Genomic DNA, 22,617 nt, shown 5'->3' with positions numbered 1-22,617 from the left:
AGATAAAAATGTAAATACATATTTAAATCAAGCTTACTAAATGTGCCACAAAAAAGGTGCTGATCTGATAGGATTGAAACATACCTTGGAACAGCATTGCTGCTGGTCACAGTTTATTCAACCTATTGTGGCATCCTGGGACCAGGACAAAAACCCAGGGGGTCAAGGAGAAAATCCGGAGTAAGCAGAGGTGCTCAGATGAACTTTTTAGATTTTGGTTAAAGGGGAAAAAAGACAAAACTTTTGGAAACAGACCTAAAACACTTTTCATTGAAATCGCTCTTAAAGTTGTTATGTTTACACTGCACCACTCACAGAAGTGAGTCCGTGAAAAAGCCCGATAGCCGAGGACAACAGCCAATCCTGAAGAGGTGGCAGTGTGACAGTGGAAGTCCATGTATGTGAACAGGTGACAGCTGTGACTAGAGTTTAGCAAATTCAGAATTCTGTCATCTTGGCAATTTGTTTGATTGAAGCCTTCTTATTAAAAGTCTATCTTAAGGAAGAAAAGCATCATTTGTGTTTTAATTAAAAGCATTCCGGACTGAGGAATTTGTTGAATCTGTCCCAAAATATTCTTTTCAGTCACCTGTTTGTACTGGAAGGAGTTTATAAAAAGCTATTTGGGCTCATTTGTTAGCGTTTATATCTTCCGTGAAAAAGAACCCAACACTGTGACAAGGTCTTGAGCATTTCTCCGGGAACAAAATGAAGCCCTTGATGTGTGACATTGAGGTTGGTGTCCCCAGACAGCTAAGGGCTAGGTGAAGCAACTTCAAGTTATGGGATTCAGAATGGTGGGAAGGAGGGATCGTGAAAGGGAACAGTCTGTTTGGGATGGAAGCCCCTGTCTCCTTTGTCAAAGTCCTTCATAGGAGATCAGGCAAGGTGTCTGAGGACAACTGCAAAGGGTGACAGGTTCAGGCATGACAGCCAGCATTTGCCCTGCTGGCTTTGTCTTGCATGGTTCTGGAACACAGGGTTCCCATCACTGGGTTATCTTCTTACTAAACAATCTTTTGAATGAATGTCTTCCCTAATTCAGAATGCTAGTTTTGCCAAGTAGATTAAAGTTGATCCCGTCTCTACGAATTAACAGACATTGTGAATTGTAATTACTTCTCTTAGGCAGCTCACAGTGTGCCTTGACTTTGGAGTAGACACCTTCTTATCAGACACGTGTATTCAACCTACATGTGATCCCATTAATAAGCAAAGAGAGCAATGCTGTCCCCCTGGAGAATATTATGACTGTTCGGTGAGAATTCTGAGTAACGAGCGCTTACTAAACTCCGGCCTCGTTTTAGGATTGTCACACAAGGCACTGGCGTTAGAAAGGAAACATTTCATAAGATACTTCACGTCCCACAGAACAGGGACTCAGGGCCCTTGCGCCTTGCATGGCCTAAAGAATTTTTAAGTCAAATGAAATAAAAAGATCGCCTCTGTCAATATCTTCACTTCCCAGATGAGTAGCCAGGCCAAGCGAGGCTAAATGAATTGGGCAAAATCATGTCATAGGTTAGTTTTAGAGCAGGAATTACAATGTAGGTCTCCTTGTTCCTGGTCCTCTGTTTCTCTGCCATCCCCCGGCACAGTGTGACCCTCTGTGGTCATAGTGCATGGATATTTTGCTGGAAATAGTGACAGAAGTTTAAAATAAGGTTTCCTTCATATTTCCTGCCCTAGTTGCAAATGTGATTGCATTTTATTACTCCTTACAGTGTTCTTTCCTATATAACTCATTTTACATTAAAATCTTTAAATTTTGCTGTTTTAAAATTCACTAATATATAGCCACTGTAACACCTTACCTATTTCCTTTGTCCCTCAGATTCAAGTTTATATATTGATTTTTTCACTTAATAAGCCATAAACTTCTGTGGGTAGTGGGAATAAAGGAGAATGATGGAGGGGTGAATTCAACTATGATACATTGTAAGAGCTTTTGTAAAAGTCACAATGGACTCCCAGTACAACAATAATAAAAATAAACAACTAAACAATAAACATCTTCTCTTTGTTACTTTAGCCTCACAAATGTACTTTAAATAAGCATTCTTACTGATATTTTTCATTTTAAAGACACTAGAAAATCACTCGAGAAAATTTATAATTCTGAAAAACCAAAAGTTAGAGGAAAATACATGCTTACAGTTGCCATATAAATAAAACCAGTATTTGTATTTTTGAATCATTTTTATAATATTTAACAATTGAGCAAATGTGATAGAAATATATTTTTCATTATAATGTATCTAAGTGATTACACGGGAATTTCTGGGGGAAATAAGAGTCGAGTGGTTGGTGGAATTAGTTTGTAATGGTGCTAAATGCTGGTCAGTAATGGCAATTCCTCCCCCACACCTTCAACTTGACCATGGTCTTCACCAATGGGATGTGAGTGGAAGTGGGATGTGTTGGGTTTAGGAAGAAGTCTTCAAATGCCACTACACGTTGTTTCCTTCCTCCTGTCACCATGACCTAAGAAGGTCCTGATGAAGTCCCATTAGCAATGCAGCGTGGTACCCACAGCAGGTCAGCGACAGCAACACAAATGTACGACATGAGCAAGAACTCGTGTTTGTTGTCTTAGGCCAGTGAAATTTGGAGTTATTACTGAAACAGAACCTGTCAGATATTTGGTTTTAGTTTTTGAAACATCTATCTATCCTACATTGAGATGATTTGGTTACATGGACACTGTCCATTGATTAACAGAGGTTGGTGGCTGTACCTTCCTTTTGTTCCTGTTCCATATAGATACAGTGTCCTTCCCAAAGATGGGGGTTCAGTGGAAGAGAATTATCCTGCCAGGAAAGACCTATTTTCAAATGAAAGTGATTTTAAAAACAAAAGCAAAAACCGAGCTTTGTCCTAAAATCTGAAAACGAAGCACATTTGGGTTGACATTTGAGCCCTCTTTTGAGAAAAAGGTCTGTCCAGAACAGACTTCTTGTAATAATTCCTTGACCAAAGAACTCAAAGAAAAGGAGGCACAGCTGCAAGCCCAGTCCCTGGCAAGTGAGTCCCTGTTGCTGCAGACTCACTCAGAGAGGAAGGGTAAGCGGAAGTAGAGAGGGAAGGGACAAGGAAGAGGAGGAGACTATTGCTGCTGTTGTCCAAAATGGACAATATCCAGCAAGGTGTATCCTCTGACTCCTCACACCTGTGGCTCACACCTGGCGTGTCTGACTGAGGCGATCAGAGTTCCCAGTGGGAAAGTGCTCATCAGGGCGAGATGGGGTTTAGGAAGCTTTATGTATCCAGCTAGGCAGGCACAAGCTCAAGCCAGGAGCTTCTGCACTGGGCTGTCTTCAGTGTCAGGATCAGGTTCAGAGACGGCAGTGCTGACCAGCGCGCTAGAGCAAGCTAGAGCCCATCTTTACAGGGAGTACAATTCAGCTCCAGAGAAGGGATCGAGGAAAAAGTAGGAGAGGGGATGGTTGGAATTCCATCCTATCAGATTGGTGATCAGGGCTGAGACTCTCTGGGGACAGTACAGAAGGTCAGGTAGACTGGCCTCTCACTGCAGGGCTGTGATGACCAGGGAGGAGCCCAATGCTAAGGCAGCTCCCTTTAAATCAACAAATACTGAAAACTACCCTGCATTGCTCTGAAAACCAAGGAAGCATCACTTTAAAAAGGAAAGGAAAAAATATGTCTCTTTGGTGCTTAGGTAGAAGACAGGAAGACGTTCAGATGGGCGAGTTCCAATGGTTAGCTTATCATTACAATAAAGCTTGCTGTGGGGAAGGATGGGTGACAGCAGATCCCACCTGGTCTAGGGAGACAAACGTGTCTCAGATTTTTACAGGTGTGGGAGCAGCAGCACTTCCAAGCGCCACTCCCTCCAGGTGAAAGAGCTCCTGATCACTGTCCTACCAGACATGCCTCTGCAATCTTCAGGCCCGGGCAGGACAGAGCCAACAGAGGACTGGCGTCTAGAGGAGACGGTAATTGCTTCTGTAGCTGTGTCGTTACCTATGGTGGCTCCACTTCCATTTCTTCTGTGTCTAGCATTTCTGTGAGTGTGTGTGTGTGTGTGTCTGTGTGTGTTTACATCTCTGAGAGAGACAAGGAAAGAACACTTTTTTGTTTCTATCTCTGTTGGTATTTTGCTTGCTCCAATCTTTAAGTCTGATTCTAATCCCAGGAGTTGGCAAGAGTGTCAGGCTCTCCAGATTTGTGCTCTCTCCTTCCCTTCTTGGTTCCCCTGTCTGCTCAGCTTTTGACTCTGCGTTTTGGTTAAGAACTCAAACTCTAAGGTCACGTAACCTTAGGTTCCAATCCTGACTTCCCAATTACTAGGCATGTGACCTTGGGCAAGTTCCTTAATGACTTTTAGCTTCAGGTTTCCCAGTTATAAAAGGAGGATGATATCATAGGCCTATTGCAAGAATAAAATGAGAAATACACTATAAACGGGGGCTCTAATTGTTACTTATATTTCTCTTTTCACCTGTGGACCTGACACCAAAATCTCACTACTGAAATTTAATGCTCGTTCACTTGGCTCCAGCTGCACTCAGGTGTTTCTCACCGCTGCTTCACATAAACGCTTCTTGCAACCTCGTTTTCCAGCACACTCTGCAAGGATGGGCCATCACCAACCTGGTGTGCACCTTCGGGGACAGGCATTGCTCTCATCTTCCCTTCTTCCTTCTCCCTGCTCCCCGCATGAATAGAAGGGTTTTCATGGGAATACTGTTCACACTTATGAACCACTTCACACAATCTCTTCTTAAAGTCACATGAATGCAGCACGACACGCTTCTACCTCTGAAAGAGAAAAGAAAGATGGTAAGTTGCTTTGTACCCAGGCTGACGTTTCTGCAGGGGTCTATGGGCCCGGATGGGAACAAAATGTTTCTCCAGCCTGGAAATAATTTTTTGAGGTTCTTTTAGAGACATGAACGCAAGCTATGTGACAAAATAACACGTTCCATTCTCACTTGATTCGCAAGCTATGTTTCCAGACCTTGTTGATGGGCCTGAGATGGCCTGTGACTGGTATTTCAAGGAAAAAGAGTACAGTGCTTTATATCTTAATTTTTAGGGTTCATTTACTTTTATTAATTTCTTACTTGGTTTGTGAACCCAAAAATAAGGCTCTTGACACCACAAGAATTTTTTATTGTGGCACCCGAAGACATTTTAACATAGCATTTTCTAAGCCTGTTTTGAGATAGTTTTGGACTTACAGATTAGTTATAAAGATGGAACAGAATTCTTAGGTTCCTTTCACCGGGCTTCCGTAATGTTACCATTGTAGCCAGGTGTGGAACACTTATCAAGCCTGAGACACCAACATTGGCACTGCATTGTCAACTAAGCCACAGACTTTGTCTGAACTTCCCAGTTTTTCCATTTATGGTGTTTTTCTGGTCCAGGGCTCCATGGAATGCCACATTGCCTTCAGTCACCACAATGGCTTAGTCTCCTCCAATCCGTGATGGTTTCTCAGGGGTTTTCTTGCGCTAATTTTGAAAAGTACTAGTTGGATATTTTGTAGAGAGTCTTTCAGTTTGGGTTCAACTGTTTAGTGCTTTTAAAGAACACCATGGAGGCGAACTATCCTTCCAGGAACAGATCATAGCAGTAAATCCTGGTCAGCTTACTCGTGGTGATGCTAACCTTGGCCATGTGGTTAAGGTCACATCTCTCTACTGTAAATTTGCTATTTTTCCCCCTTTTTTACTCTATTCACTAGAAGCGAATTAGTTCAGTTAACACCCAGGGGCTGTGTTGTGGTTTAGTGTCCCCTAAAAAGGCCCGTGTGTTGAAGGCGGGGTCCCCTTCCACCCACTGTTCATGAAGGCGAATGGAGCGTGGGAATCAATGGATAAACCACTGATGGGCTGCAGCTGAATGGGCTATGAGGAGGTGGGGCGGAGTTGGAGGAAGTAGGTCATGGGGACGTGACCTCCAGTGGTATATCGCATCCCTGGGTCCTTCCTCTCTGGCTTTTGCTTTGCTTCCTGGCTGCCGCGACATGAGCAGGTTTGCTCCGCTGTGCCCTTCTACCATGATGCTTCTGCCCTGCCACCAGCCTAAAAGCCATGGAACCATCTCACTACGGACTGGTACCTCTGAAACCATGAGCCAAAATCAACTGTTCCTCCTTTGAGTTGTTGTGCTCAGGTATTCTCTCACAGTGACAGAAACTAACAGATGGATACACTTGCTAGAGGGAGGAGTGTCAAAGAATGTGTGGATGTGTAGTAAAATCACCAAGGCATTGGCGATATTTTGAGAAATATTTTGGAAAAGATAGTTTGAGACTGCAATGATTCTTTTTCTCGCTGAAGTTTCACCCGCTAATTCTAGCATTCAGCCTTGAGTCTAGCTCACAACAATTATTACTAAGATGTTCAAGCGGTGGTTTTCCATTGCCTTCATTCCTTCCACACTTACTATTTGGAACTCTGGAATTTTTCTGTGAGGAAGAGTGTTCCCGTCTCCCTGATTTGTTTACACAATCATTCTTTATATAAGTATGAGCCCGTGGACATTTGTTTCATTCTCTGGGTTATAATCCAACACTATTGTTAGTTTCTTTCTCTCATTGTCCTAGATGTAGACAACAAAAGCTCTTTTTATTTCTAAGTCATCTGTCCACCTTACCAATCCACACGTGTTCATATGGAGTCTCTGGACTCTATTCTGGTCTTCCTCCTATTGCTGGTTTGTTACTTTCTCCGACGGTGAGGGAGTAAGTATGACTTGCATGATCTGCAGTTATTTGCTTTGGTGTTCAACCATAGCTCCCCCGTGTAATGGCATTGAACTGCTAACTCAGCACAGTTGCTCTTCTGGTACTCTTGTCTGAGATGCAAACTACAAGGATTTTGTCTACTTCTCATTGCCTTAGTCTTACAGTAGACAATAAATTACTGAAGTCAGCTCTTTCCTGCTGCCTGCACTTGTGGTGTAAAATTAGATTCATGTTTTCAGAGTTGGCATTCCATCTTGACATTCCCAACAGCCCCATTTATTTTTACAATTTGCCCACAGTAAAGTTTACTCTTCGTGATGTAACAGTTCAGTGGGTTCTGCCAGTATGGTCACGTGCTTACTACACAGTCCAGTTCCACCACCCTAAAATTCCCCTGCGCATCACCTTGGGAGTGAACTCCTTCCCCTTCCCCAACACCTCATAACAAAACTTTAAACATAAATGACATTAGAAATAAAAAAAAAATTTTTTGGCAGTACTGGAGGTTGAACTCAGGCCTTGCATCGTTAGGCAGGCAGTCTACACTTGAGCCCACTCTGACAGCCCTTTCTTTGTGTGTGTTGGTTATTTTTGAGTTAGGGTCTCATTTCATGCCCAGGCAGCCTAGATAACAGTCATCCTATTTGTGCTTCCTGTGTAGCTGGGATGGCAGGCACGTGCCACCATGTCCAGCCATTGGTTAAGACTGGGTCTTGCAAATTTTTTGCCTGCCTCAAACCGCGATCTCCTCCACCTTACCCTCTATCTCCAAAGTAGCTAGAATTACAGGCTTGAGCCACCATGCTTGGCTCAAACGTTTATATTTTATAACTTTTTGGTGTTTTTAAATGTATAAAAGTGATGCCTACATATTTTTGCTCAATGGTAGCATGAAGAGCAAATCTCCCTCAGTTGTGTCTGTGTGTGTGAGTACATAAGGGCTTCTTTATTCTGATCTCCACTGGTATGTCCTTGTTTGACCCGTTCTTGGACCTTTAAATCCAGAAGTCCCTAAGTAGCCTAAGAGTCCAAGCCCCACTCCCAAGGTAGTCCCTACTGACCCCTTTCTGTCACGTCCGAGACCATTGGGAGCCAGAGAGTAAGGTCACATCATCACTTAGAGCAAAGCTTGAGATGGAGAGTAGACTCAGGACTCCTGGTGCATGGTTCTTTCTTTTTTCCTGGTGTTCAAGGGCATGTGCTCGGACTTCCTGGGTTATACCATGTAGAGGACTACTTAAAACAAACAAATAAAACTAAAACCAAAAATCTTTCCACTCTGGCTGTAGCAGAAATTTAGCAGAGATTCACAGAGGCGCTTGCAGACAGAAGGCTACAGCAAAGAATTTTCTCATGGAATCCCTGTTTTGCAAAGATTTGAGCACTAGCAAATAGAAACACAGTATTCTAGAACAACAAAAGGACCACTGATACAATGTGTGCCCTTGAAAGTGAACATTGAGGAACTGAAGAGAATGGGAAGCTCCTGAATTCGTTCACTAACTGAAATAACAGGAGGTGGCCCTCACACTGGGCCAGTGTGGCCCTCGGAGGGGAGCACGTGCAGTGGCAGTTGACGTTAGAAGTGGAGCTGATATAGGACCAGGAGGGTCACTACCTGAGGGACTCACTGAAGTCTTCTAGAGAACAGGGCCCCCCGCTTTCTGTAAAACTAGCCTATGGCCAGCCATGGTGGTTCACCCCTGTAATCCCTGCACTCAGAAAGCTGAGGCAGGAAGATCACAAGTTTGAGACCACCCTGGGCTATCTAGTAATACCTGTCTCAAAAAAAAAAAAAACCTAGAAACATGGCACAGATATTTAAACTTATATTATTACCACTGTGCAATTTTATTTTTCTGAACAAATCCTGTTACTGTTTGAGTAAAATGAACTCCCTCCTGTACTGTTAAAAGAGCCATACCTGACTGGGGTGGAACTTGCTAACATACATGTGCAGGTCACAGCCTTGGGACCCAGATTGGGCAGATCAGGATAACATGCCAGCATACAACGGTGCTCAAACATGTCCCAGTTCTATGGAGACGTGACACCTCATATGTAGGAAACAAAATCCGCAAGCAGCAAAATCTAGAAATCTTTCCGAGTGTGGTAACATCGGCCTCTTTTTGGATTACAAACTGGTAAATTATGTTTTGAGATTAACTGTACAGCCTGCTAGACATTCTAAGCTATTCTAAAGGTTGCTTGAGGGACATTTGAGATAAATTATTTTCCTTCCATGTTTTCAGACAACCCAGGTTTTCTTAAAGTATTTCCCTTCCATAGTTTTGGATGCTGGATCTTTCTCAGGGTGTAAGGATACAGGTAAGCGAACGTGACCCCAGAATGAATTCCAGGGCTGTCTAAGTGGCTGCAAATTGTCTACCAACCTGAGTTAACCTAAGCGCTTTCCTTTTCTTAAAAAAATAAAAAGGAAAAATTAGTAGCACTGTGAAGCAAAGGCATGGGGAAATGATGAGTAATTTGCTCAGCTGCACGTTCATCCAGTTAGTTGGGGTTAGAATTTGCAAACTGCACAAGGTGTAAATCTTAAGTGTTCAGTCTGATGGCTTTTGACATTTGTGAACACCCCAGAACACCACTGCCTCCAAGTCCAGAACATTTCCGTCACCCCAGAAAGTCCTCTTCTGCTACTTTCCAGAGGAGTTGGTCCCACTCCCAAGCAACCACTTCCTGACTACTGCTTATTTTGCCCGTTCTTGCACTTCAGAGCCACTGAATCAGGGATTGTGCACATGTGTGCATATGCAATGTGCCTGACACACAGGCAGAAGCTATGGGTACAGGCTTTCTGCCCCACATAGCCTAAAATAGTTCCTATTTGGCCCTTTGTAGAAAAATTTGGCAGTCTTTTCCCCGAAGGAATTTGCTATCTGGGGGAGGCAAAAGTGAAGAAAATAGATTAGTATGATACAGAACTGTAATTGTACAAGAGGGTAAGAAAAGATAGAGAAAAAATATTTTTTTTAAAAAAATGGCTGAGCCAAATCTTGTAAGAGAAACAACTTGGGGAGGAGGTAGGAGGTTAAGGCTGAAAGTTATTATAATAGAAATGCAAAGGTTGGGTAGAGCCTATGTGCCTGAGTTTGTCAGTAATCCACATGGCTGGAGGAGATGAAGAAGGAGGCAAGGATCAGATTTAAAAACAAAACAAAACAAAACATCCCTAAGAGCTGTGGATGTGGGGCAGTGGTAGAGCTCTTGCTTAGCTAGTGCAAGGCTCTGGGTTTAATCCCCAGCACCTTTCAAGGCAAGAAGTTAATTATTTATGTTTCATGTTATTGAGACTTGAACTCAAGGCCTTATGCTTGGTAGGCAGGCACTCTACCACTTGAGTCACTCCTTTTTTTTCCCCAGCCCTTTTTTTCTGTTAATTTTCAAACAGGGTCTCCTATTTTTTTGCCCAGGACCAACCCTGGACTGTGATCTTCCTAACTATGTCTTCCATGTAGCTGGGATTACGAGTGTGAGCCATCACACCCTGTCCATAATACTATTTTATTGTAAAACTTGGGGGATATTATGGTTTTTTTGATACATCAAATTTGAGCAGTTTTCCACTCTGATGATTAGCAGGTAATGGTAGAGACTCTAGGAGACTTGACCAAATATCCTACAAGAAGAGTGGGGAAAAGGAACTCCACAGGGCAGGGTACAGTGCAAAGTTCTATTTTAGGAAAGGAGACCTGACAAGATTCAAGGTAGCTCTTTAGTCCTCAAAGAAGGATGGTGGTGTCAGACTCACCTTTATCAAAGCCTGTGAGCTCTGTCTGGTTATATCCAATATACAGGTGGTTACTGGACATAGAGCTGCTGGGTAGAATATCAAGACTGCAGCTGCAGTTTGCCTTGTGTCTTGAAGAATTTACAAATGAGTTGAACTGAGCATGCAAGTGTGGGCACACTGGGCCAGAGAAGTGAAGTCATGTAAATATAACAGTGAATGTATGGAGTCAGAGACTTGTCTCCTTGTAGCTGCTTCTCTGCAATTGGTTTCCCCTCTTGCAGACATCCACACAGGGTTGATTATGCATCCATCATGGCTTTTATTGTCCCTCTACATTGTTATTTTTGTGTCCACATTGTTCATTGCAAGAAGGCAGGACTATTTTATTTAATTTTGAATTCCTTGTAAGTAGGTTCTCAAGACATGAGTTGCAAGATAATTTTCTTGAAGTATCTACTTTTATACTACATTTTCTTCTTTCCCTTCTATTCAGAGAACAAGCTTCATGCTTCATTCTCTTCATTAGTAGAGAGCTTCATGACTTTTAATTGTCAAAATGTGCACTGCAGGTTAAGGAAACTAAAGATCCTATCAGACACAGGAGGGAGAGGGGTTTTTTGGCTCCATGGTGCGTCCTAGCTCCATGCTTGCCAGTTGGATACGAGGTTGGAAGGCCCAGCCTCACCCAAGATCCCCAGTCTCCTTTCACGGCATAGAAGGAACATGTAGACTAAGAAAACGAGACCTTAGGCGTATCTAGAGCAGACAGATAATTAATAAAGGAGGGGTCTCCACAATGCCTGAGTGATTTATGAAACCATAGAACTCTCAGAGGAGGGGACCCCAAGAAGATTGGGGTTCTCTTTCATATTTAAATTTTACTTTAAAAGTGTAATAGGTACAACAAATGGTGCTGGAATAACTGTATGCCACATTCGGAAGAATGGAATTGTACCCCTACCTCACACCACATAAAAACGTGCTCAAAATGAATACAAACCCAACTGAAAGATGCGAAACTACAAAACTCTTAGAAGAAAACCTAGGGGGTAAGTCTTCATGATCTAATCTTCTAAGATTTTTATCACTTATTTTTTTCTTCTCAAAAATTCATTCTTTGAGCAATTACTCTTTTTATTGTTTTGGAGTATGAGGTAATGATAATTTTTTTCAGTCTGTGTAGGATTAAAGAAAAAATGAACCTTGGCTCTTCCTCAGTAAGGCCATTTAAATCAATATACCTTGGAGGAGCTGTGGCAGATTCTGAGCAGGGCACTGTGGGGACACTAATGAGAGGAAGAAGGAGACCAGGAAAGGCGCCAAGGAGGAACAGTTTGAAGGAAAGTCTGAACCTTCTGGAAACTCTCCCTGCCTCGATGCTGTGATCAGCAGTCTCCAGGTGCCCATGATGACCTTTTCTTACTCTCCTTCTGCTATTTTTCCTCTTTCTATCCCTTCAATATAGGCGTCTCATAGGTTTCTATCCCACTTCTCACCTTCTCATTAAAGTTTACTCATTTCCATGGATTCATTGTTTTTGTATCTGTCTGTCATTCTCCCAAATACATACTGTATGCTAAATCTAAATTTGAAACCATTCATATTTGGAATTCTGTATTTACTTAGTTATTTGGTTAATATCTGTTCCTCTTCTTTTAGACTGTTCTAGGTGATGACTGTTCTATTTTTCTTAACATTGGGCCCAGTTCCTGGCACATACTGTTTTTAATATTTTCATGTGAATAAATATTTAGCACTGATCTTTTTTCCTAAGTACTGAATTGTAATTATTTGGCTACCTTTCTGACATTTCCCCTGGACACTTTTCTTAGCACTTCAACATCAATTTTTTCTGGTCAACGAACATTTACCGAGCACTTGCTATGTACCAACTCTGTGTTAGAGCCCCAGGATGTATACTGTAAAGAAACAAAAATAGGGCACTCAGTGAGCTTACCTAGCATGTGTGAGGCCCTGGGCTCCATCACTAGCAACACACACACACACAATTAATACATTTTCTAAGAAAAGCAAAACAAAAATCTCATTTGTACAACGTGTTTTCCAATTAATTGCCCAATTCAGGTCCTTATTAGGAAAGCCTCATGAGGAAATTTTGAGACAATGTCTTACCTAATTTACTGAAAACTATAGGAGCTACTGATTCCTAAGAAACTAGATATGTTTCCAGACAAAAGAAGTGAAGCTTCCAAACAGTCTGTTAAGCACAAAATCATCTGGCCACTTGCTGGTGTTGCCATTGTGAGTTGGTTCTTCTTCATGCAGGTCTCTTTGCTCCCCTACCACAGTGTCCTGGAGGCGTAGGTTGTACAGTGGCTGAAAGACACTACAAAGCTTTCCCTGTGCTTGGACATCATTCTCCAAAAAAAACCCCAAACAGGTAGCTACTAGGTAGGTGAGTTGAGCTGGCCTCAACATGGCTTAACATGGACTGGGCAGAACCAGCACTTGCTTGGGCTGCTGTTGTGTTGCCACCTAGGCTTTTCACTTCTCTTTAGGACCTTGAGCAGGTGAGAGGGACTCCCCATCTACCAGAAAGAGGCTAATAATGTGCAACGTCAAGAAGAAAGAGGTGGAGGTCTCAACTGCTTTCTTCCCAGGAGGCTGTCCTGGGAAACAGGACAAACAGTGCAAACTTTCCCAACACTAGCTTGGGCTAACTAGGGCTATATGGAGGAGTCTTGTCAGAATGTCCTCCTGCTACCATAGTGCAGTGGGTACTTTGTGTCTCCTTCCATTTGAAGGAGGACTTTGTAAGAGGGCTTCTTAAGAGTCTCTTTATTCAGCAAAGATCATTTGTTCTCAGTCAGTGACTTGGGCTATTACCTCACTGGAGAAATGATTGGCAGTTTCTCTTTGAAGTTTTAAGATCTGTCTCCCCAGAAACTCTACTACACGTCAATAGGATTATATATGAAGCAGAAGTAACACAAAGGAGGGAGAGATGAACTTGGAAGGGTGCAGGGTTAGGCAGAGATGTCCAGAGAGGAGCGTGCGCAGCAGACCATCAAGACTTCCTTTTGAAGGATAAACTGAATTGGAAGTGGGGTTGCTAGGGTAGGGAGAGGTTGATACTTCAGGAAGAATAACATGTTCGAAGAAACACCACAGGAGTGACTCAGTCACTCCTCTTGGGGTGGGGTAGCATACTTTAAAGTAGAAAATGCCAAGATGGGAGTTTAGAGTGACTGGTTTGTGTGGGATGCTAAGGATCTTGGAGTTTACCCTAGTGATTAGGATAAACTCACTGATGGAGTGGCTCAAGTAGTAGAGGGCCTGCTTAGCAAGCATGAGACCCAGTACCACCCCCACACCTCCCCCCCAAAACCCCACATTTGCATCTTGTCTTTCCTGACAAGTATGCACCACTGCTGTGCCTCTGACTTAGCACTCAGTCAGGAAATATTAGAATCAACTTAAAAGTTTTCTTCCTATTAATTAACAATCTCATCTACCCCCATCCAATTTGAACCCATAAGAATTCTTCTTTTCCTATTTGCTCTGTGCTGCTGACTCAGTTGCTCATCATCTCTCATGAAGGTTATTTCACAAGTGTCCAAACTGGTCTCTCTGCTTGAAGTCTCCTCCTTCAGTTCACTCTTAATGTTCCAGTAGCATGATCTTCCTTAAACCAAAGCTGATGGCACCATCTTTATCCAAACCTACACACAATGCACACAATACTTCCTCATACACGCAGGATAAAATCCTGCCTGGTTTACTTGATGTTTCAGACCCTCCATCAACAGATGCCAATTAAACATGTTAGCTTTTCCTCTCCTTTCCTTCCTGAACTTCTGTCAACACCAGACTTAGTCATGTTCCTCAATCTGTTGTGTGCATTTTTTTTTGCAGTACCAGGATTTGAACTCAGGGCTTTGATAGGCAGTCTACCATTTGATACTGCCTTAACCCTTTTTGCTTGTTTATTTTTCAGATAGTCTCATGCTTTTGCCCTGGGCTAGCCTTTGACCTCGATCCTTTTACCTCTGCTTCCTCATAGCTTGGGATACAGAGGTGCACCAGCATGCCCAGCTTGTTTTTCAGATAGGGTCTCGCTGACTTTTTTGCTCTGGCTGGCCTTCAATTGCTACTCTTCCTTCTTTACCTCCTGTGTGGCTGGGATTACAAGTGTACCCACCATGCCTGACCTGCTGTGTACATTCTTGTGTCTGTATCTTCACTCCCATTATATCCTAAGTGCCCTGTCTCTCATCTGTTTTTCAAGGCCCAAATCACATCAGTTACACAAAAACTACCCCCAAATTCAGTGGCTAACACAATAAACATTTACTAACTCCCAGCATATCTGCGAGTGAGGAGCATCTTGGTTGAGCTGTCTACCTCAAGGTCATTCTTGAGATTGCAGTTAGGGGTTTGACTGGAGATGGGGGCCTGTTTCGTAGGTGGTATGGTCACATGGCTGTCAGGTTGGTGCTGGCTCTTGGTGGGAGGCATCAAGGAGACCTCAATTCCCCTCCAGGGTTGATGGAGAGTTCTCTGTGGCAGCTAAGAGACAAGGCAGAAGCCGCAATGCCTGCCATGATCTGGCCTCAGGAGTCACATATCACCTTCACCTTTCTCTTTGACCCAGCTCTGATGGGAGGGCATACATGGTTGGAGGCAAGGACCACCGGGGACAATCTTGGAGGCTGGTTGACAAAACACTGCTTCAGGAGGGCTTTGGGGCCTCAGCTCCATACTTCTCTCTCCCCCCTCCTCTCAATAGCTTAAATTCATTACAAACCTGAGCTCCAGGTGACTGCTTAATAAAATCACATTTTCTTCTTTTTCCCTAATTATTTAGTATTATAAAGTGTGAACCTGCAAAATTGCTTTGGTTATTTATCAAAGGACATAGGGCTGAGGTTATTTGTTCTCTAAATTCCTAGGTTATCCAAAACTTTGTTCTAAGATCTTATCAGTTGAGAACAGAACATCTGTTTCTTGCTTGGATGATATGAATTATGAGTCACTTTCACTTAGAAAAGTAGCCTCAATTTACAGTGCAGAGGTTCAGATTGTTAGGTCCCTGGCATTCTTGGGGCAGGCAGAAGGTCCCAAGGCTAACATCCAAACCAGACCCCTGATTTACGACCACTTGCCAAACTTCCCTGCTTGTTCCCCTGCTTGCAAAATCTCAGGAACTTCCAGTTTCTCAACTAGCCAGGCATGTTGATCTGTTCCATCTGGTGATCACAGATAACTGAAGACCAGAGACTCTCTCCCTCCCCAAAGGCTTGGCTCCTCCTACAAAGCCCACTACCCATTCCAGACAAGCCACTGTTCCCTGATCTCAAGGGGGACAGCCCAGCAGACTATAATAAATCTTTCTTTTCCACATGTGGCGAGGTCTTTATTCAGCAGTTCTTCACATCTGGTGCCAAAACCCGGGAGAGGTTAACAGGACGCTCCGGCCCAGGACTGCTCCCTTGGCCTTTGTGTCCTGCCCTCTCCCGAACCCAGACTGCTGAACTGACCCCAAGTGCCTACGGACTGTGGATCTTGGACCTTACTGCCTTGCTGGCTTTCCCATCCATCATTAATCTCTCTTCCACTGCTCTCCACCTGACCTACTCCTCTCCTCAGACTTGGTGTCACCCTCCTCAGCGCTGCCTGCTCTGTCTGGTCTGGAAGTCATAGCGCTATGCCAGGTACGCCTCCTATGCCCGTGGGGCACCCACCACTTAGCATGGGAATGCCTGGCTAACCAGTTGGGCATTCTCTGTTGGACGGCAACCCAGGCTAGGGACGCCCGCCCTTGGGAACCCATTCGGGTGACACTTCCCCCTCCCTCTCACACACTCTCTCTCTCTCTCTTGCTCTCCTTCTCTGTTTTCTTTTCCTTCACCTAGGGTGAGAGCTCAATAGCCCCTCCAGCTTACCTTGGCCAAAGAGCAACCGGATGATTCTGCTCTCCTTGCCTCATGTAAGGGAGGCTAGATCTTGACCTAGATCTATATTGGCCTGAAGAGTAAACTCACCAAGGCACCTGCCTCTCTTTCTCTCTCTCCTTTTCTTCTACCACACATTGCAAATTAGACACGTCCACTGGGATGCCTTCTCTGCATCCTCCCCTTGGTCTCCATCCAAGATGATATACAACCTAAGTAACTGATTTTCACACTTCTAGATCTTGACAATTTCTGCCATCGCAATGATAACTGGCTCGGAATCCCATTCATCCAAGCTTTCCTTTCTCTCCACTCTCAACCCTCCCTGCTCCAATCTTGTAACGCTGTTCAAATCTTCCTTGCCAGCAACAAACCCCCCTCTTCAAAGTCTGTGTCTCTCCCTCCCACTGAACCCTTCAGAAGATTCTTCCCTTACTTGTGACCTCACAGGCTCTGTATGCCCGCCTCCCAACTCCTCCTGCCAGTCCTCTACATCAATCTCTTCTCCCACCCCATCCTCCCATGACTCAGACCCCCATTCTTCCACCCCTGCTGGCTCTCCCAAACATCCGCCACCCTATTCCCCTTCTACAGTAGTCACAATTGACCCTGAGCCATCGGCTCCCCAGCCAACATTGCCCTCAGACCCTGCTACACCCTCACCCTTCTCCTCCCCACCTGCGTCCCACACCCACTCCCATACCTCCTCCCAAGCACACCCAGCCCATCTATACCCACTCCAGGTGGCAGGAGCTGATGGCATTATCAGAGTCCATGTGCCCTTTTCCATGACTGACCTCTCGCAAATTGAAAAGAGGCTTGGCTCCTTCTCTAATGACTCAGCCTCCTATGTTAAAGAATTTAAATCCCTAACCCAAGCAAGGATATGACTGGGCACGAGACCCATCTTCCAAGGATGGAGTCATTATTCTCAACTCTCATTTTATTTCCCAATCCTTCCCTGATAGTCAGGAAAAAAAAAAACCTTAAACAGGAGGGAATGGTCCTCAATCCCCCCAGGGAGATCTATTGAAAATGGCATTTAAAGTATTTAATAACCGAGATGAGGCTTGAGACCAGCAAAAGGCCCAGCTCTTGGCGGCTGCTCTGAGGCTACCTCCCCCAACTTCCAGACGGGCCAGACAGCAACGGACACCCCCAGGGGCCTGCTTCAATTACAACCAGATGGGACATTGGGCAAAAAAACCGCCCTTCATCTTGCCCACTGCCAGGACCCTGTCCACAATATGGCCAGAGTGGACACTGGAAGGACGACTGCCCCTCTTTGTCTCTGCAAGGTAGGTCAGTCTCCCATTCCCACTCTTAACAGAGTGAAGGCCTCACAGATCTCTTGGGCCTGGCGGCAGAAGACTGATGTGGCCCTGGGATCTCGGCCTCCTTCAAGATCACCTCAGAGGACCCCAGGGTAACCATCCAAGTAGCAGGTAGGCCTCAATCACCTACTTGGTGCTACCTGACTTCTCGGGTAAGCTTTACCCTTCACAGATCTCCATGGTGGGTGTTGACGGTCTCCTCCACCAGCCAAAAAGGAAAGAGAGTTTTATTTAAAATTAAAATTCTTATGGGGGTTGATTTTAAAATACAAGCTACAAAGTAAACAACTGGAAAGGATATAGATAGGTATTGAATGTATTTTTTGAGAAGTTAAAGGAAAAAGGAATGTTTTTTTGGATGAGAAAGGATTTTGTAAAGAAGAGTTTGTCCTAAAGATTGTTTCAAATAGGAGGGATAAGGACAAACCATCCAAGGGTTTAGTATGTTGTGTGAAGGTCTGAGTAAGTTTTAAAAGTGCATAATTAAAAAGCTTCAGTGTGTGATAAAGTTAAAGTTGACTCTAATCTAAGAGTTGCCTAAAAGATCTTTAAGGTCATCTCAAACTAAAATCAAATTCTCTATGTTTATAAAATAACAAGATTATCCTAGTATTGTTCAGCTCTGAGTAACAGCTACAAAAAACTACTATAGGAAAAGATTTTATCAAAGAAATTGTGTTTTCTGCTGACCTTGTCAAGCTTTTAAGTACTGCTAAATCAGAGTTCATTTATGTATTTGCTCATGTGTCTTAAATGACCATCTTGTAACAGTGTTGTGTCTATACTTTATCTAAATATGGTGCAAACATTTACAAAGTTAAAAATGTAGATTTATATAAAATAATGAGCTAAAGCTCTCTTTTATCCAAAGGTGTTACATTTAACCTAAATCCTGACAGTCAGACCCTGCCTCCCACAGGTCACTTACCTAGGCGTGGTTTTAAAGGGACAGACTCACTCCCTGAGTCATGAGGGAATTGACCCAATCCTCCGTTTCCCACTCCCCCATACCATAAAGCAGCTTAGAGCTTTCTTGAGAGTTACAGGATTTTGCAGAATCTGGATCCTTAGATATGCAGCCCTTAGCAGACACCTTTTTATGCTCCTTCTAATATTCCTATTGGGTCTTACATAATAAATGCTCTCAAGATTGTTTCCTCTCCCCTCATAAAGGTGCAAACCAAACCAGTTCACCTGAGAAAGCCAATGAATCCACAGGAAATGAGAAAAACCCACTACACCAGACCACCCCCAGAAGCCCTTCCTTCTTGAGCCCCTTTGAAATAATGTATGGCTGCCCATTTCTTTTAGGAAACTTGCCTCCAACAGACCCTGCTCCTCTGGCTGACTATCTACCTTATCTTAACCTCCTCCGGGAACTTCTCAGACAGCATGTGGACCAGATCCTGCCCCACCCCTCAGATGGCCCTGTAACAATTTCTATTAAACCAGGGGATCTCATTCTCCTAGACGATCTTCATCCCTCTCTGTTTGGACCTCGGTGGACTGGCCCTCATCTGGTCATCCACACAACGCCCACCACTGTCAAGCTCAATGGGATCCCCCAGTGGCAGCATCTTTCAAGGATAAAACATTGCCCACCAACTTCAGACTCTTTCCCTACAGCAAAGGATGAGTACTCTTGCATACCGCTGGATCCCACAAGGCTACACCTCTCCGGAAAACTCTCTCTCTCTTCCACTCCTACATAAGTTCTTAGTCCTCATCTGGCTCTTGATTTTCTGCCACAGGTGGATTTAAAACACTGGTGGGGCAGTGGGCCTAATTCTGGGAGCATGCACAATACTTCCCTGCTTCCTTCTCTTGGTTATACAATCTGTTAGGTCCATCATAGAGGCTACTATAGAAAGAAAAACAGCTGCACATGTAATGGTGCTATGGAAATACGAACCCTTAAACCAGGAAAATGCTCTTTAACACTAGATGCCTCCAGGATCACCTAGGGGAACTCAGCAAATAAGACTTCCCACCAGATGTTACTACAACCTTCTCCTGCCTACCAACTGGCCTGGTCTGCAAAGGAAGCCTGGGAAAAACCATCAGCCTCTGCTCCCGGGGACCTCACAAATTTCCAAATTCCAGCTGAAGCCCCCTTAACGATGCCCTCACTCAGCACGAAACAGCCAGATTGACCAGTGCCCATAATACCAACAAAAGGCCGGAATGTTAGGTCCCTGGCATTCTTGGGGCAGGCAGAAGGTCCCAAGGCTAACACCGAAACCAGACCCCCTGATTTACCACCACTTGCCAAACTTCCCTGCTTGTTCCCCTGCTTGAAAAATCTCAGGAACTTCCAGTTTCTCAACTAGCCAGGCATGTCGACCTGTTCCATCTGGTGATCACAGATAATTGAAGACCAGAGACTCTCTCCCTCTCCCATGGCTTGGCTCCTTCTATAAAGCCCACTACCCATTCCAGCAAAGCCATTGTTCCCTGATCTCAAGAGGGACAGCCCAGCAGTCTGTAATAAATCTTTCTTTTCCACATGTGGCAAGGTCTTTATTCAGCAGTTCCTTACACAGATAACAGGTTTATAGAAACAATATTCTGTATTTTATATTTCCAAGGAAATAGAATGCTGAGTCTTCTTAACTAAGGTTTAATGTCACATACAGGTCTGTTTTGCTTAGAGACTTTCAAGCATTACTTTGCTTAGCCTTTGCCTGCATTCATCTCTTTCCCTAAGTATAATGATTCCACAATTCATCCTTTTTATTTTTTTTTGGAAACATACCTACAATCCCTCTACTGTGTGGTATTCCTGTTTTTGCAGCAAGTTTACAAACTTGATTTTGTTGGGTTGCCAAGTGTGGCCCAGGTGGTCTTTATCAGATTGGCATTATCAGTAACTAAAATTAAAGGGGCTTATATAACTAATTTCATTTTGACATTCCCATTCTTCTTCAACAAGGAATACCTTGTTTAGAATACCTATCTTTCCTCTGAATGTTTTAAAGTCTCTTTCCTTAGTAGATTATGTTTTTGAATACTTACAAGCACTTTCTTTGTAGTTAGAAACTCCAAGATGATATCATCATTTTCTCTCCAGGTTCCCAACACTTTTAGAGCACTCTAATTCACTAGTGAATTAGTAATTTTCACTCCATACTACTAGGGACTCGTTTGGTGTTTATGATTTGGCTACAAAACCATCTTGTTTGTCAAGCCTTAGTTGAAAGCTCTGGACAAATCCAAGGATTTTCTTGTTTGTGTTCTTAGTCTTTTCTTCCTACCTCTATAGTACTTACCACATTCACAGTGTTTTGCACATTTTTCTTCTCTACCAGCATCTGGAGATAAAGAATTGACTATTCATCCTTGTATTCTCCGTGTCAGATCTACTGAATTTCCTGAACGTTACATGAGGTAATGAAAATGTCCACATGGCACTTGGAGAATGTGAGAGAAGTTCCCCCACTTTTACCTAATTTAGAATTGTCTGCTGAGCACTACTCCACATACACCTACCATAACCTCACTTGTCTGGTCTTTTGTGATTTTTGTAACCTTCGAAAAGCAACCAACAGTTCACATGGAGAAAACACCTAAAGCACCATTGTTTGTAGGACACGTTACCAGGAGTATTACCTGAGGCTTTATGAACTTACTTTCCAAGTGACACGTGCTTGCCAGCCACTCAAGTTACTGTGCCTGCACTGGGCTACATGCTAGGGATGACCACTTTTGCATCCCTGGGGTGGGCCAGCAGAAGAATGCTGTCACGTGCAAACCCTCCTGACTCTGGGAGCCAGGCCAACACCACACAACAGCTCGATTGTGATTTTTCTGAATGTCCCTTTTGCAAGCAACAGTGCTTCTCAAACTTTGACCAGACCTAACCTAAAGAAATACATTTTATATGGCCACCAGCATGCATCCTTACCAAAAAAACAAAAACAACCCTGGTAAAATATCTCGAAACAGCTACTTGACTATATCATGCACTGAGCTTTTCCAATGTGTCCTGTTCCATTAAAAACATACCGTGGTGCTGCAAACCTATTTTACAGTGCCCTAGGGATCCTAGCTCATCGTTTGGGAAACGCTGGCTTGACCTGCGGTCCTTCTTCCCCCATCCCCCTCCACTCCTCGGGAGTCACGGCCGTTTTGTTCCCGTCAGAACGATCATCATGGCTCCCGTTTTGTGCAAACGCCCTTGCATGGGGCGCTCCCTTCTTGCCGGCTCCTCTAAGGTGGTGGCAGGGAGCCATGGCGGAGCGTGGGGGAGAGGCCGGACTCGCTCTTCCAGTTCTTGGGAAAGCCGGGGCATGTGTGTGCGCGCATGGAGGGGCAAGGCTGACAGAGAAACAGAGCCCAGAACTCCTGGCGACCATTGCACAGCTGAGGCGCGGCCAACGGAAGATCCGCCGCGTTTCCGGCGAGCCCGCAGCGGGGGAGGGAAGAGGAGAGTGAATAAAGGGGATGTGCGCACGCGCAGAGTGCGCCCCGGCGTCCCTCCGCGCGCGCTCCCGCTGAGCCTCAGCCGGAGGCGGGGTCACGCCGGCGGCGCGCTAGGGGGCGGTCCTTCCGCCAGGCCCCGCCCACCCCACCCCGGGCACGCTCTTGTCCTCCCAGTCTGCCCCGCGCTTCCTGCCTTAAAGTCGGCCGCGCCGGGCGCCCGCGCCAGCTCGCTCGCTCTCGGTGGTGCCATGGCGGCCTTCAGCAAGTACCTGACGGCGCGGAACTCCTCTCTGGCGGGGGCCGCGCTGCTGCTGCTCTGCCTGCTCCACAGGCGGCACCGCGCCCTCGGCCTGCACCGGTAAGGCTGCTGGCCGTGCCGCCCCCGTCCACCGGCCGAGTTCCCGCGTCCCGCCAATGTCAGGGCGTCCGTCAGTCAGGGCGTCCCGGCCCGGTGTCCTCAAGCCTCCCTCTGTTCCC

General features: G+C 44.6%; 1 protein-coding gene and 3 long non-coding RNA genes across 7 annotated transcripts in view; 3 read left to right on the top strand and 1 right to left on the bottom strand.

Moving 5' to 3' along the window:
* Window positions 1–22,617, bottom strand: part of LOC141414967 (uncharacterized) — a 51,754-nt gene that overhangs the window by 28,399 nt on the left and 738 nt on the right. For all 4 annotated transcript variants that reach the window (XR_012439993.1, XR_012439994.1, XR_012439995.1 and 1 more), the window contains exon 2: window positions 85–4,782. This is a non-coding gene — a long non-coding RNA (uncharacterized lncRNA). The remainder of the gene's footprint in view (window positions 1–84; window positions 4,783–22,617) is intronic.
* LOC141414968 (uncharacterized) lies at window positions 3,853–12,400 on the top strand. Its single transcript, XR_012439997.1, has 3 exons — window positions 3,853–3,956; window positions 11,360–11,518; window positions 11,644–12,400. It is a non-coding gene; the product is annotated as an uncharacterized lncRNA (long non-coding RNA).
* On the top strand, window positions 16,075–20,193 carry LOC141414966 (uncharacterized). The gene is made up of 3 exons (XR_012439992.1): window positions 16,075–16,144; window positions 17,715–17,829; window positions 19,030–20,193. It is a non-coding gene; the product is annotated as an uncharacterized lncRNA (long non-coding RNA).
* Abcd3 (ATP binding cassette subfamily D member 3) overlaps window positions 22,317–22,617 on the top strand; it is a 61,071-nt gene continuing 60,770 nt past the window's right edge. The window contains exon 1 of the mRNA XM_020163936.2: window positions 22,317–22,498. Within this exon, the coding sequence (XP_020019525.2) occupies window positions 22,389–22,498 (110 nt within the window). The 5' untranslated portion in view covers window positions 22,317–22,388. The remainder of the gene's footprint in view (window positions 22,499–22,617) is intronic.

This window comes from Castor canadensis, chromosome 12 (genome assembly GCF_047511655.1).
Source record: "Castor canadensis chromosome 12, mCasCan1.hap1v2, whole genome shotgun sequence".
Taxonomy (NCBI): domain Eukaryota; kingdom Metazoa; phylum Chordata; class Mammalia; order Rodentia; family Castoridae; genus Castor; species Castor canadensis.
Note: the sequence above shows the minus strand (reverse complement) of the source record. Positions and strands in the feature narration are given on the sequence as shown.